The sequence below is a fragment of the Drosophila santomea genome, chromosome X (genome assembly GCF_016746245.2).
Source record: "Drosophila santomea strain STO CAGO 1482 chromosome X, Prin_Dsan_1.1, whole genome shotgun sequence".
Classification (NCBI taxonomy): domain Eukaryota; kingdom Metazoa; phylum Arthropoda; class Insecta; order Diptera; family Drosophilidae; genus Drosophila; species Drosophila santomea.
Genome location: NC_053021.2, coordinates 7,977,466 through 7,994,344, shown reverse-complemented (window position 1 = coordinate 7,994,344; position 16,879 = coordinate 7,977,466). Strand labels below are relative to the sequence as shown.

At 39.9% G+C, this 16,879-nt stretch overlaps 1 protein-coding gene across 2 annotated transcripts; it reads right to left on the bottom strand.

Annotated features, from left to right (window-relative positions):
• Positions 1 to 617: 617 nt before the first annotated feature.
• Positions 618 to 16,328, bottom strand: LOC120455436 (protein-tyrosine sulfotransferase). 2 transcript variants are annotated; one of them, XM_039641632.1, is made up of 7 exons: positions 16,170 to 16,328; positions 13,708 to 13,838; positions 9,544 to 9,784; positions 8,819 to 8,998; positions 7,056 to 7,192; positions 6,792 to 6,990; positions 618 to 2,996 (listed from the first exon to the last, which is right to left on the bottom strand). In XM_039641632.1, exons 1-7 carry the CDS (start codon positions 16,326 to 16,328, stop codon positions 2,508 to 2,510), a joined length of 1,536 nt encoding a protein of 511 aa, XP_039497566.1. In that variant the 3' UTR covers positions 618 to 2,507. The 2 variants fall into 2 exon arrangements, with proteins under 2 accessions (XP_039497566.1, XP_039497567.1); XM_039641633.2 differs by having other exon boundaries at positions 2,825 to 2,996; positions 6,830 to 6,990.
• Positions 16,329 to 16,879: the final 551 nt, after the last annotated feature.

Below are 16,879 nucleotides of genomic sequence, written 5' to 3'. Positions count from 1 at the left end.
GAATTAATTCGTTTCCATATGGGATCTTTGCAGCGTACAGTTACCTATTTTCGTGGATTACAATTGGCTAAATACGTTTCGTTATGGTTCAAAGGTTTTGGGGCGTGAACGGATTGGGTTAATAATAATTTGGAATTACGGAGGGGAGTGTAATATAGTGTAATTTTAAGTTCGTTTAAACTCTGATTGTCTGTCAGCTGCAAGTAGATCGTTAGTTTCTCAACATTGGTGTCTGGATTCCTGTCCTAACTGCAGCAATTCCACACACAAAAAAAAATGTACAATACAATATATAATACATGTGTATTAAGAGAGTTATGCATATTACATACATTCAGGCGTAATTTTGAGGAAAAAAAATGCATCTTAAAAGCTAGCAAAAATAGTTTACGTTTCACATATATATATATCTTGTATTATAGTTCACAAATTAAATACGGTTTCAATCACAAAACTGAATAGTTTTATGGTTGCGACGCGCACTGTGACTACAAAAAACCACATTTATATAAACTTTTTTCTTTTATATTATGTTTGACTTTATTTTCCTTTAATTTTCTTCTTAGCTATTAGAGAGCAAGCGGGATTTTCCATCGCCGCCATCAAATAAACTTCAATTTTCTCTAAGCAATCATTTTTTCCTTATTTATTGTCAGCGATTCTCATTTTATTTCTTGAAATTAATTATAACAAACAAACATAAATAGTTTTCTTTGAGCACAAAGCTAACGACAAGTAAGTACATAATATAGCCATCCTGTTCGCACACACACAGCAGTTAGGACGGACAAGGCTCGTGTGTCTGTGTGAGTGTCTGTCTGTGTGCAAGGATATACTCCTTGCTACAAAAAAAAAGGTTATAAAAAAACCACCTTCAAATTCAAATGACTGAAGAAGATGGCAAGTATTAAAGTTGGGAATACAGTTTGCGTAGAAGGTTTCTTTCTGTCAAATTTCTAAAGTAATAACTGTCAAACTTCGAATTGTCCAAAAACCCGCCATCTTTTTCAAATAGAACATTAAGTTTGTGTCCTTATATTGCTGTAATCGTTCTTTCACTGTTCTAGGTCAGCCATTTGAGTTTGAAGTAAATTTCCTAGACCAAATAATTTAGCTTAGCTAACTTCGATTCTTCGATTCCCTTACTGCACGCACACATATACATTTAAAATCTATTACAACTTTCATATACATTTAGACACTCAGTTTAAGGTATACATTTATATATATAGTTATATATGGTTTTATTAAATTGGTTTTCTTTACATTCAGTCAATTTATTGCAACACAAAAAAAGTTTACAAAATTGTAATATTTCTATACTAGTTCACGTCTTTTTTTCTTTGTCATCAGCAGCAAATATTTTATATGCGATTACAATTAATAAACTAAACATCTTAAAAGCTCTTCTCGTTAAAAATGTAACACTTCTAAATGGGTTTCGTTTTGCTTTGTCCTACCGTTTGCAAACTATAAACAGTGCTTAATGTTATATTGTATTCTGTACTCTTTATAAAAATTTATAAAGATTCCGCGAACCCATAGACGAATTTCAGGTAGAGATTCATTCGATTAGTGGGAAACATAATTCAGATATTTATATTTTATGTACACAATTACAGATACAAAAAAAAAAAGGTTCTAGGTGATAAACCGACACGAGTCTCTCAAAAAACATTCGTACAAAAGGCTTAAAAAAGAATTCTAAACTAAATTAAAATGTTTTGTTTTTATTTTTCTTGTAAACGAGGTCGGTGTGAGCATGCAATGGATTTCCTGCATCTTTATTATTGCAAAAACTCCTCGTTTTTTCTTCAGCTTCTTTTGGTGGTTATCATTTTTTGTTGCAAAACATTTATTAATATTTAGGCATACAGTGCGTTTCTTGACTGCGTTAAGACGCCGTGGAAAGGGGGGTAAATGCCAACCGCTCGATTAAACAAAAGATTCAAAAATCGCATTTAATCAACTAAATTCAAACTAGATTATATGAATGCAGTTTTTCATTAAATTAAGTAGTTTATCAGTTGAATATGTTGAGAGCTGCTAATTAAGGTAATAGTAGTTGTAGTGACCATTTGAATGGAACAAATGAAGCAATTCATTGCACAATAAATTTAATAATTCAACGCCCAGCCCGCATTAAGGTAAATCCAGTTAAGAGATATTAAGGTATAAATAAATTACTGCGAATTAAAAGGGGCGCAGGACGCAGGGCGAGGTTGGCTTTTAAATTGGCATTTCTCGTCACAAAAACGTTTCTTTAGAGTGTAACTACTTGTGTGTTGTATGTTAATTGCTTGCTTTTCTGCTGTTTTTTGGTAACTTGACGAAGCATTAATCCAAGTACATCATTCACACATATCAAACTAATACAATTTAAAATTGGTTTCTTGCAGCAGCAGCAGCAACAGTTATCATTATCGTTGTCCTTTTCGGCAGCCAAGAGAGTTAGTTACCCAGTTTCAATGCTTGCCGCGCGGCAGTCTTATGGGTATGTGCGGATATCATGTATCCGCCATGGGGTCCTCTATGTTGTTGTTGTTGTTGATATTGTTGTTGATGTTATTGTTGATGTTGTTATTGTTATTGTTACTGCCGGCTAATGGCAGCTGCTTTATCGTAATGACATCCTTTGGCTTTTGATGCAACAATTGTTGTTCTCGATCCGGTTCCGCTTCCCTTTCCGACTCGCTCTCCTCCTGCTGCTGCTGCTGCTGCTGATGCTGCTGCTCCTGATGTTGCTGCTGCCGCTGATGTTGCTGCTGTTGCGGATGATGCTGCTGCTGTTGCTGCTGTTGCAGATGTTGCTGCTGTACATGCTGCCGCTGTCTGCCGCGTTGTTCTGGTATCATTTTATTGATTGTGTACTGATTATTGTTGTTATCCTTATTGTTGCTATTGTTGATGATGGTGTTCGTGTTGTCATCCTCGCTGGATGACATCTGCAGCACTTGCTTCGCCTTACTCTCCCACAGCATTCGATTGGCCTTTAGCTGAAAGTAGACAGAACCAAATGCGTATTCAAATTAGACCGCTCATAATGGGCGCACTTGTGCGTGAATAAACCCACATACGAGTACAACTGCTCCCCTTTCCCCCCTTCTCTCACTCCTTCCAGCTCCCTTTCCCCAAAAGCCCTGCAAATCGTGTATTTCCCGTGCAATTGCAGCTGTTGCCGATGGCCTCCTCATTACGGCTGATGGCTGATGCTGCTGCTGCTGATGCAACTGCGGCACTATGTGGCATACAGCGTATGCAAACATCTGCCCCCTTTTTTGACTGCCAAAACGTTTGAGTGCCTGTCAAAGCGAAAACTTTGGCAGTACAACAATTTGATGTTCAACTTTGCGACGTCGCAGTTGTGCAAATTAAAGCGCAAGAAAAACAGTTATAGAAATTCCTTAGCTGCCTCTGACTCTTATTTCAGTTCAGTTTTATGTATTTTCGTCAGCCGCACTTAAAATATGGAAGAAATTCACTTTTACACTCCATTCGGCATAGCAATTTTTTACTTTAGCACGAGTTCTTTAAAGCAAACTTAAAATTGATTGAAAATGATTATAAAAAATGTGAACTTTAAATGTGTTCTCTATAACCGAGAAGTATGATTTAACTGCAAGTTGCATAATGTGAACGTATATTGTTCTATTCTTAGAAGCTATCTCATTAGTTTTCATGGCTCTTTTACGCAAATTGTGACTGGAAACAATTGAAGTTCGTTTTATTCGCGCTTTCTGTTCGTTGTTAAATATTTTAGATTTCCATTTGGTTTTTGTTTATCTTTCGCTGTACAAATGCAGATCTTGTTTTTACAACGTGAGCGTAATTTTCTTTCTTTGTGCGGTTTTTCCTTTTAACTCAGTTGCTGTTTTCCCTATTCCCCTTTCGCCTTTACCATCCACCTCAGGCTGTTAACGTTTCGTTATTTGATTTCAATTTCCTCGCTGCAACGCAACGCCGCTGCCACCGCTCGCTTTTTAATTTTTGCATAAATATTAAATATGCAAATATGTTTAAAATATTTAATGTTTGCAGACACCTCTCTTCCAATGGCGGCAAGGGGCTGCGGGCACAGAGCCGTCAATTAATTAAAATATTTGCCATTAACATAAATTAAGGAATATAATGAAATTGCCGGACTTTCAATTGATATTAATTGCGTGGCACGTTGCGTGGCTTTCGAGGGGGGGTGCATGGGTTAACTGGCCGGTGAGCCATCACTTCTGAAAAAAAGGGATTGCAATCGGTTTGGGCGATGCAATGGGCGATGGGGATTGGGGGTGGTGGTATCGGATGCCTGTCAAGCTGGCGGGGATTGCGAAAGTTGACTTAACTTTGTCCGGTTCCCGTGAACATTTATCCACCACCTCCTTGCCCCATTTCACCATCCCGTCTGCCGGTGGCGTGCATGTATAAATTGCCACTTATGCCATCAAGCCACGGCCACGCCCCCTCCGCAGCTGCCGCCCACCGACTGGCCACCACTGGCGGCAGCAGCTCGGAAACATTGCAATTGCAACTGTCAAACAGAAATTGCCCCTTTGACAGGCCAATAAAAACGCACAAAAATCGGGAACATCATAAAAAAAACAAACCACTGGCACCGCAAAAAAAAAAAAAAAAAAAAAACACACAAAAAAGAGGTTCCAGCCTAGGTGCAGCAAATCGAGTGAAAATATTAATTTTAAACCTCGTTGCGTTGAGACACATAACACCCAAATGCAAAAAAAAATCAAGAAAGAAGCCGAATTTTAAGTTACTGCAGTTGCATCTCTTTTGCAACTATTTTTCTACCATTTTGCAAGCGATTACTAGTATTTATAGTGGAGTTCTATGAAATAATATAGAAAGAAATAGCGCTCAAGCAAATATATGCTGGAGAAGAAAAAAGGAGGCGTAAGTCAGCGCGCAGATAGCTGAACTTGAGTTAACTCAACGCCACTCGAGTCGAGTGGCCCGGAGTAACGAGGAGTGGACTAATTAATTAGCAGCTAATTTAACGCCTCGCTGCGCCGGACATAACTCAGCAGGATGCACTTGCAAACAGAGATACCAGTTGCCGACGGGTGGGATAAAAAAAAAAATAGAGAAAGCAGAAGGCAACTGGGAAGACAGGGGGCAAAAGGTCGGTAAAAATGGCCAAGTTAACCGAAAATTGCAATCAAAATAGTTGAAAATTCCGGTGGCCGACAGCTGTTAGCTCTGTAATCTGCAAGGAAGGTAGCTGGGAAAAGCTTTGAATCCTTGAATCCTTGGCCAAATCATAAAAACCAATTATGGTCTAATTAAAATTGCTTGGCAGCAATGAACTCAACTACACTCCTCGTACATCTGATAATGCGATTGCTTAGTAAAATGTACTATTTATGTTAAACTATCTCCGAGTAAATCTGCTCAAAAAGTACAACTTATATAATTGAACTTATTTAATTTGTTGTTGAATGCTGCAATGTCCCTTTGGAACTGGATAAATTAATCATGAAATCAACTCTTGCAACTTTTGCTGGCATAAACGAAGGAAAATAAAGGTCAAATTACGTAAAAATGGGTGCAAAAAACATTGATTGATAAAATATATAGCAGCGGAAAGTGTTAAATAAATAATGACATTACATAGTTTGCAACATTGAGGAAAGAAAAAATTGCAATATTTTTTACCGCGATGCCCTCGATATACTATACTATTATTCGATTAAATTCATATGTACTCCATATATATTCCAGGTGTTACAAATAAATAGAAGCAGAACATCATAGTTTTTCCCAACATTAAGCTCACAATGTGCATACCATCAACCATAGATGGCGCCAGCAAGCGACCCCCATCAAACCCACATCATCATTGTGATCAATGGTGTTCCTTTCAGTTTCATGGCTTTGTAACCCCAACGAATGCATTACACACACTCGTATGAATCAAAGTAGCTGGAAAAAGAACAATACAAAAAAAGGCGGAAAAAAGAACCAAATATAAAGTAAAATCGCTAGGTGCAACCAACAAACGAGAAGGCGAAGTGCAAAACACAAAACAAACAAGCAAAACACAAATCGCACATACAGAACGAAATCGAGTAGAAGGATAAAAAACAAAAAAAAAAAACAAAAACGAGTTGCACAATGTGATGTGATGTAAGTGGTTGGGTTTCCCTTTTGTTGCTGCTGGTTGGAGGGGCAGGGCATACGGTGCGTATGGGATATGTGCATGGGATATGCAGGGAAGTGCAAAATATGCCAATGACACAGGCAGCGGCAGTGGCAACTTCAACGGCCCCGAGCCAAAGTGAAAGGTGAAAGATATCAAGAGCCTGTGAAAATGACAAGCAACAAAAACAAAGGACACGAAAAGGGATTCCAGTGGGTGGTGCTGGTGTGTAATAGGTATAGAGTGATTTTGCCTGCACTTGACGGTGGTGATGCCAATGGAAGTATCTTAAGAGCCCTAAATTGGAAAGAATTCGTCCTTAAGCTCTGCAAAATTTTAAAATTCATAAACGTATGGCCCACAGAGTTTGTAATAAATTCTATTACAGTTGTAATTTAAGTTGCATTCTGGTGTTAAGTTGAATTCAATTGTTTAGCAGAGAATATGAGTTCTCAAATCAACATTGCGGATTGCAGTTAATTTAAATAATTAAAAATATGATTGAAAATCACAAATGAAACATATAATATTGGCATCACTGTCGTGCTGAGATGATTTGGTGAAGTGGTAACATGAAAAAGTGACTGTTTTTGGAGTGTTTTGAGTTTGTTTTGCATTCGAGAACCGGTGTGGGGTTGCACCTTACCTTCGACGTGTTGTCCTGCACCCATGCATCTGGCTTACCATAGTCCGGCGGATTCGCGTACGGATCGTAACCGAGCACGGACAGCATGGGCGCTATGTCGGCCATGTCGCGCACCACGTCGCCGGGTATTTGGCCAACCCATTTGGACATCGCCTCCAGATTAACCGGCTTGATAACCTGGTCCGACGAACGCTCCACCCTGCGATTGGATGCAATGTTGAATTATGGACTCAATACATTCGCAATTCTACGATTTCCACTTACTTGGACAGCGGCACTCCATTCGGCTTGTTGATAAACTCCTCGTGGTGCAGCACCGCATCGTTCCACGGCACGTCCAGGAATTTCAATATCTTTCGCATCCACTCCTCGGGATGCAGGACCAGCTGCTCGTAGTACACCTGACAGAGAAAGAAATACATTTGATTATTTCCTGTGAAAGAACTGACAAAAAAACAGAAAAACGATTTTTGCCAAAATTTCAATATTTACGATTGGCATTTTCGGTATAACTTGGCTAAAAATGGTCAGAAATCGAAAAGAATTACAGTTTTGTACTCCTAATTACCAATACTAACCAACCAAATCACTTTTTGATCGACTCTGTTAAAATAATTTTTGGCCATTTTTTCGCATTTTTTGTATTTCGCATTTGCAAAAAATTGGAACGACATAGAATTTTTTTTTGAAAACACAGTTCGATTGGAAATTTAATTACGAACTCAACGAGGTATGGCATTCCATATTTGGACCACTATTTCGAATGTTGTGATAAAAATACTGATAAATTTTTACGCAAAAAAACAGAAAATCGATTTTTGCCAAAATTTCAATATTTACGATTGGCATTTTCGGTATAACTTGGCTAAAAATGGTCAGAAATCGAAAAGAATTACAGTTTTGTACTCCTAATTACCAATACTAACCAACCAAATTACTTTTTGATCGACTCTGTTAAAATAATTTTTGGCCATTTTTTCGCATTTTTTGTAAGGGGTACCATCATCAAAATTTGCAAAAAAATTGGAACGACATAGAATTTTTTTTTGAAAACACAGTTCGATTGGAAATTTAATTACGAACTCAACGAGGTATGGCATTCCATATTTGGACCACTATTTCGAATGTTGTGATAAAAATACTGATAATTATTTACGCAAAAAAACAGAAAATCGATTTTTGCCAAAAATTCAATATTTACGATTGGCATTTTCGGTATAACTTGGCTGAAAAAGGTCAGAAATCGAAAAGAATTACAGTTTTGTACTCCTAATTACCAATACTAACCAACCAAATCACTTTTTGACCGACTGCATCAAAATAATTTTTGGCCATTTTTTCGCATTTTTTGTAAGGGGTACCATCATCAAAATTTGCAAAAAATTGGAACGACATAGAATTTTTTTTTGAAAACACAGTTCGATTGGAAATTTAATTACGAACTCAACGAGGTATGAAATTCTATATTTGGACCAATATTTCGAATGTTCTGATCAAAATACTGATATTTATAGTAGTAAAAAGCAGATAAACGATTTTCGGCCAATATTCAAATATCATAAAAAAAATTGCAAAAAAATTTGAAAAAAAAATAAAAAAAATTTCTGTAAACACAGTTTGATAGGAAATTTAATTACGAACTAAACGAGGTATGATATTCCCCATTGGGACTATTATTTCCATTGTTATGGCTAAAATACTGATAGAAAAAAGGCTTTCGGCAAAAACGAGTGCATAAATGGTTTTACAATGCACCACAAATACTTGGCTCTTTAAACGCCGCCTATCTGTGCACATTTTAATATACACTCGTTTTTTTGAGAGCCGCCATCAATGGAATTTAAAAGTCAGCTCTCTTAATTTCCTGTGCCAGACTGCAGCACCCCGACCAAGTTAATCATCGTTGATTGAGATGGGTGGCGCCACACCTGGCCACCTGCTCCTGGTGGCCATGTGAGCATCTGACTATTGGGTGTCTGGGTATCTGGGTGTCTGGGTGTCTGTGTGAATGGGTGGCCAGGACTCACCATCATGCAGCGGTCCTTGCCAATGTCCCGGCACTGCTCGTGCATCACCTCGATGGCGTGGTTCCACTTCTGCATGCACTGCCGGTAGCTGCTCAAATCGAAGCCGGTGATTGTCACCTTGCGCGATATAATCGAATGAACAGTCGCCCGGCCGTCGCGCACCATGAATAGGAATTTAGCCTGTAACGACCAGAAAAACGGGTAACCGGTAACAGGTGCACCCGCAAAAAGGATTAAAAAAGAAACACTCTGAATACATTAAATACTAGTAATAATAGTATATAGAATAATAGCACTTAAATAGTAACAATCAAGTATATGCACTTCATTAAATCGCATTCTTGCAAAACTTAATGCTTTTACTACATTTAACATTTTCATTTTGATATTTGTGCTTATGTGCTTTCATGATATATACAAATATTACATTTAATCACATTATAGCACAGCAAAGATTTTAAATCGCCTGTCGAGAGAGCTTTTTGTTATCTTTGGCTGGCGTTCTTTTTTGGATGACAGTGCCACCATCCCCCCAGGTTAATGTCCATTAAAAGTGATATTTCTGTGACAACAGCGAGCGAAGAGGGCTTTAATGCCAGACTCAGATATGGTAAATGAAAATGGTATTGCATTACTGATATGGTTATGTTTTTTATGCTTGCACAGGATGCAAAGTGTGCGGAGTGTGCGGAGTATGCGGAAATTGTATCACTGCTGGTGCTTACGTTCGGAAATAGCTCGATGACATAGGAGCCCATTTTCAGCGTCAGCGGATCCTTGTTGCATAAACGCGGCGCCGGCTCGCCGTGCTTGGCGATGATTTCCAGACAGAACTGCGCGATGGCACTGTTCATGACCTCTTTGGTGATGCCGGCCTCCTGCAGGCGCAGTGACTCCTTCTCGGACTTCAGCCAGTGCGAGCGCAGCTGCAGGATGCGCGGAATGACGCGGGTTTCCTGCCCGCAGCTGCACGGATTCCAAAAAGCAAAGAAAAAAAAATATATATACAGATGAGAATAAATACACACAAAGCGGCGGAATAGTGGCTGCGGGGCAGCTTCTGTTTACGTAGATACGGTGCATTGTTGCCCCTGCTGGATCCATGGATTTCAAAATCTAAGCTTTCAGTTGGGACAAAACATGGACGGCAAGTGGTTAGTTGGCTCGCAGTATTGTGATCATTTCAATGCTGCATTTCGTTACAGCGCTCTTTTAACTAAGCTGATTTAACTGACTTGGTAGCATTACTTACTTAAGCTTACTATTTAGCTGAATTAGATACCTATAAGTATAACTGGTCAATGGAGTTTTGACTAACACAAGCTTCACATCGTAGCCCCGTTAAATGAAAATCCAAGTCAAGCTTTACGTTGGTAGAGTGACGCCCCAATATCCTAGTTCAGTATGGCCAGGCAACATGTGATGGGGGTTCCACCTCCATTGTGCAACCTCCATTCTGCTCCTCCACCTCCACCTCCAGCACCACCTGCTCCTCTTCCTCCCGCTCTTCTAATGCAATCGACAAAACGAAATGGTATGCCATCCGCTGTTAGCTCTTTTGGGTTACCCTCCAGCGGATGCGGATGTGGATGCGGATGTGGAAGTGGAGTCCCCGTCGCGATTCGATGTCTGCTGCATAACTCCGATTTCAGTCCTCTCCTCTGTATGCCCCCCTTCGATTCCAGGACTGCTGAAACCAGTGAACTATAAAGGGCTTCAAACGATTCGTTTGCCGCTCTAGAATTTTCCGCCGCCAGTGCTCCGTAATCAAGTTCAGAGCACACACAAAAAATTACTGCCTGATTGCGTAAATTATCATAAATATCCCACACAGCAGCGCCAGCCACAGTAACTCGAACTTATGAACCCCCCAAAAAAGCAGAGTAATAAAAGTCGATCAAAGCCATAAGTTCCAAATGAAACTATATAGTAAATAGTATATATCATACAGTAGTGGCTAGTAATAAACTCATTACTAAATGTTTAACCATTGCTCCTTGATGTCAAAGTTACAAATCAAATATTTGATTTAATTTGTGTGACCGCACATTTTTGAGAGCAATTATATCAAAGTTAATTGCCTTTTTTAATTGAATAAAATTGAGCAATAGTGCCAGCCATTACGGTTTACGTTCGAGCGAGTAACAAATAATTTGTAGTGCATTCTATCTAATTAACATATTTTATACTAATAATTTTCTACTAATACACTATTTTGTTTATTATGCAGAACTTCAGTAAACACTTAAAGTCGGCACTTAAAGTGCGCTGCTTTATTGTCAACTTATCATTTTAGTTTGATATATTTTCAAGTTGTAAGTCAACTTGTATTATCTGTTTGTTAATTAAGTTGGTTATCTGTAGCAAGCTTACGTGTTTGCAATTGCTAAGAAAACTAGGCAAAATAACTGACGTTTTTACTTGATTTGGTTTTAGTTTAAAAATGTATGAAAATAAAATAGAAAAATGCACAGAAGGCAACTTCTGAATAATTTAAGAAGAATTTAAGAAAATAAGAATTTAGTTCTGTGACACCAAGTTATCAATCCTAAATTACCCAACATTAAACTTTCAAAAGGTTCCCTCAAAATAAAAACAAAAACGCATTAAAACCGCAATTTAATAGCCCGAAAACATGGAGTCACCTATTTTGCACCATCTAAATCGGGGTCACAACTTTATCTGGCCCCAACCAATTACATTTGTTCGCACCTCAGCATGGGAGCCCTCCAACTGACGATCCCTCTATGCCTCTATTCCTCTAGCCTTCTATCCCTAGTATTCCATGCAAATCCCACAAAATTGTTTCGGGGCTTGCCCCAGACTCAATTAGTTGATGCCAAGTCTAAATGCTAAATGCTACAAATACTAAACCAGATTTAATCTGGAAACCAGGAGTGTATGTGGCGTCACAGGGCGAGGAGACGTGGAGATGAGGGTGAGGTGACCTACTCCACATACGGTTAGGAAAGTTTTACACTTTGCACCGCCCACGTTACGTTTTTGGAGTCCTGCAAAGGCGAACAAAGGACGAGGACCCATTCTGTAACTAAAATCCGTGAGATCTTTGAGGGAAAGGGAAGTCGGTTTTTAAATAGCGGAAATTGCGCTGTGCAGCCATCAGAAAAAGCGACCCCAACTGACTGCCTGCCTGCCAGGCAGCCCAGCAGCCAACCAGTGAGGCAACCAGGCATCCAAGCATCCTGATGTCAGGATCCAGGACACGGGATAGGCCACGGATACGATGGGATGACAGGATGGAGCGAAATGGTCTGGAAATGGGCCGGGCAAAAAGGCAAATTGTTAATAACATAAAGGCGGGGGGCTGGGCTAACGAAAAACTTGACCATTTCTCATTTTCAGATTGCGCCAAATGCCGTGGCTAATTACTCATGCGTAGGGTGGACTTAGGAAATTATTATAATAATATATCGCAAATAAAAACAACGGACCGAAGAATACAAACAGATACGCAAATGGAGGCAGCACGGCTCTCAACTCAAAATGAAGAGTAAAAAGATATTAAAATTGCCAAAGGGCAGAAACGGAATATATCGAATTGGTTTCACTGGCTTGCCTGGCTGCCGTAGGTGGAAGATTGAAATTGGGAAGTTGAATCGGCGGAGCAACGGCCCCAAAAATGTATATGTATATTCAAATTTACAACATTTTCCCCAATGGGGCAGTGTGGAAATACAAATACACTTTATGACAGTGCAACAAAGCCGAAGAGGGAAAAAGGTCCCCCCAAAAAAAGAACGGAAAAGGAAATTATTTGGAATTCGAATGTTTTTTCAAGGCATCATCGGCAAATGTTGATTCCACTCAGGGCAAGTGTGAAATTTGGTTAGCAGATTTCCTGGCTTAAAGGATTTGGAAAATATGGTAAACAAACTCATGATGATGCGTCAAGGTGTAAGAAATTTGCCATTTGAGTTGGGTATATTACGAAATTTAAAGACTGTAACCAATGAACCACATTTAAATGAACCTTATATAATACACATTAAACCAACATTCTTATGTATTAATTTAAAGGAAAACAAAGAAAGGTCGCGTTTAATGGAAAATAAACAAGATTAGCTTAAACAAAGCCCAACAAATAAGTGGAAATTGATATGCGATACGTGTGAAATTTTTGAACTACTAAAGTGGAAGCCGTTTTCTTCGAACTTTTTCTCGCAATTTTAGAAAAGGAAAATTCCTAGTAAGTTACGCCAGTCATTGCCTTGGAATGTATTTTCCATGAAAATTCAATTTCAAAAAGGGCGTTTTGTTACAAAAAAAAAAGAGAAATAGAGATAAACATGTCTGAATAATATAGATTTGTGATATGTCAAAGTTCTCAACAACTCGAAGCAAAAAAGAGGACTTCTCTTACGCAAAATGTGACACAAGGCCAACTTTAAATTGAGTTTCATTCGGTGAAAGATACATGTTAATTGAATTGACAGCCCTGATTTCGAGTCCTTTAACAAATTAACAACGGGGTATCCATTTCGATGATGGCATTGAAAATGTTATGTAATATTTAAGATATAATATATATATAATATGGAAGAACAAACTGATCAGGTGGCGATTAAATATGACTTGGCATATAAAGTTGTAACATCTTGAGACCCTTTTCGTGTTCGATGGCAAACCAATAAATCGCCTTTGATATCCGATATGTGCAAGACTTCTTCGATGGTTGGATGAATGGATGGAAGGAAGGAAGGATGTGAAGCATTCGCTCCCGAGACCGCGGCATTGTGGCAAACAATCAAATCGAACAGTCGCCGGGTGGTGGGAAAGGGTATTATCCGGTTACGGGGGGGAAAACCCAGTAGCCAGGCTTCGGGATTCAGGATTTCAGGAGGACAGGATAGCTGGGGAGCAGGACTTACCGCACATCGGGATGGGCATCCAGCATGGCGCGCATCAAAGTCGTCCCAGATCTCGGCACGCCGCCTATGAATATTAATGGCATCTCACGGTTGTATGAATAAACGCGTTGATTGTCATCTGTGAGGTATTTCTGAGCGTGTCCGTATTTCGTATCCGTATCCGTAACCGTAACCATAGCCGTGTCCGTGTCCGGGTTTTTGGATCCACATCCGCATCCGCGACGGCAATGTGTAGGTGTAGACAAACGGGAAAAAAAATATGAAATTAGAGAAAAGTTGCAGGCGTAAAATAAATGGCATGGCTCCTGCTGATGGCCACGATGATTATTATTATGATTATTATTATGATTTGTATTATAATAATGATTTGTATTATAATAATGATGATGCGGAGTGAAAGCTGACTGTGGGCGATGGCTTCTTGGTTGAACAAGCGCAGGTGTCAACGCCATCGGGGGCATTAGCGTCAGAAGACACACAAAATGGAGCGACAGGTGATGGGCATTACTAAAAATAGATGCCAGCTATCCATATGGAGCCGAAGCCTTATCTTTACCTAGCCCAAAAGTCTGTGATAAATTTGGTGCCTTATCAAGGGTAAACATGGCGATGTTTGTTACCCGCCTAATGTGAAATCGATCGACGTCCATAAATCATAAGCATTCAATTAGAAGTGCGATAAAAGTGGCCTGGCGCTATTTTGTATCTAATCACAGTGTTTTATAAGATAAATAGAATTCATCACAGATTTAGTCTTGTTGGTGATAACAAATGAAAGCTATTCGAACCTTTCCCAAACACGTCTTCATACTTTTGCATTTGTTGTTTACCCAATTGAAACACTACATTGATTTTCGCTACTGTTAAGTAAAGATGGATTAAATTATCAATCACTTTTGCTGCTCATTTGCATGCTGAACCGAAGTCCATCAAATTGAAGTCCATTGTTCAAAGTGCTTTGTTTATGAATTTACTACTTGGTTGGGCGGTGAACAATTTAATCCCAGAATTACTATTAATTTCGTTTGCTGTGTTGCAAGTCAGCCAATTTGAGAAAGTTAATTAAGTCACGTTTTGATTTCGCATTTTGAAAAGCCTGGCTGACTGGCTGGCTGGCTGGCAATTTATGCCTGGGCTTCAAATTTTCCATATTTGGCAGCACAATATAATCCGGAATTAAAGCCAATTTATATTGCGTTCCTTAATTACCCGAACTCTGTATTTGGATTTGCATTAATTTTATGCCATTTGTTTGAACCGAACAGTGTGATTTCCCCCCCCTTTAAATAAGATGCATTTCTGATGCCGTAGTTTAGTGTGTGTGTGTGCATTGAATTTAATGCAATGCAATATAAATCGATGGGTCCAAGTAATTATGCATTTGCATGCGGCATGATAGCCGAATTGAGCCATGGCTCCAAAACTACCATAATTGGATCCACAAAATCCCCGGAATTAAAGCCCCTTTTCATGTGTAAAGCCCCCCTTTCATTTTGTGGGGGGGGGGGGATGTGTTAATGCTCTGTGGAAATGATTTGAGCATCCTGGACGCATTGTCTTCCATTTGTGGAGTCATCTCCACCTCACCTCACCTAAGCTGATGACTGCTGGCTGCTGGCCACCATGGCCAAAGCTGCTTATGACCTCCGCCTTCGATATTCCCAATGCTAATCAATGGATACACCACCCCATCCCACTCTACTTCTATCGCCCATTTCAAGTCCAACGAGACCATTTTGGTCTCGACTAATGTTTACAAAATCTTGTTCGGTCATCCGATAACCAGTTAAATTCCCCGAATGACTTTTGCTTTGGTTTTGCGTGTGCGGTTGGTGTTTTCCGGGGGGTGTGACTGGGTTTTCATCTGTGCTCAGCCAACATGAAATTAGTTATCCAGCTAAGGTTCCACTGCCATGCATTTTTTCCTTTGATTTATCATTGCAAATGTTTTTGTTTGGCTTGGTCAGCACGAGGGGCGTGGACGCCGCACAGTGCGTCACACAAATGTAGTGCTCTTAGGGCTACAGATAAAATTTAGATATGTATAACAATAGCTCGCTTTAGATGCCTGAAGTCCATAATAAGCGCAATTCGCCTGCAGGAATTCAAATAACCCATCAAGTTTGAATTGAAAGTGCTCAGCATCGCACTGATTTCGGAATCAAAAATGGATTATCGAATAAGGCAAGCCTAGAATCAGTGACGAACTGATTGCTCGCCAGGTAAATCAGCCCTTTTACCATTTGATTCAATTTAAATATTTCCTACTCACATGCCTACATTTTTGCGACGCACCTTGGTGCAAAGGAAGTCGATGTTCGATAATTTTTCTCCTTTTTTTTTTTTCTGTTCCGGAACGGAAAGGATGGAAGAATGGATATGGTGGTTGTGGGGTTGTGGGGTTGTGGGGGTTTTTGGGGGGTGTGGGGCAAACAGATTGTGTTCGATTTGGGGATACATACCTCAACGCGAACCATTTGGGAGGAGAGCTCGTTGGTGGCGTCCACCTTGAAGAGGCATGTGGGCCGCAGTTCGGTGAATTTGAATAGGAACATGGTGATGACGATGATGCCGAAGAGCACCCACAGGGTGACCTTCTTATTTCGATATGGCAGTCGCATTCTGGCGGTGGTGTAGGTGTCGCAGCTAACTGCCCTTTGATTCGGCGAATGACGATGATGATGTGGTCTTCTCAGGCCTCGTCTAATCTGATCTGATCTGGTGTATTATGTGGTATAGTATGGTATGGTATGGTGTGGTGTGGTGTGGTGTGGTGTGGTGTGGTGTTACTGCCTTCTTCCCGGAGGCGCCCACTCGTCGCTTTTTTCAGCTCCAGCTCCTATTGATTGCGTCTAGTTGCTACTCCGCTTCTACGTTTGCCCAAAGCTTAAATATGTAAATTGGTTTTCTTGAGGTCCTCAAAGCGAGAGTTTTGCTTTGGCTTTTGCTGTAGCAGTTGCTGTTGCTATTGCTATTGCTAGTGCCCCGTTGCCGTGTTGCTCCTTGTTTGCCAAGGATGCGGAGTGTGGAATATCGGGTGAATGTGGTGGTGCTGGTGGCTGGGTTGGTGGTGGCTGGTGGTGGGTGGACTGGCAGGCTGTGATGTGCCTATAGTGCAGCTGGATACTGATGCTGATGCGGCGGCGGCTTGGCGGTGCCACCACAATAACTC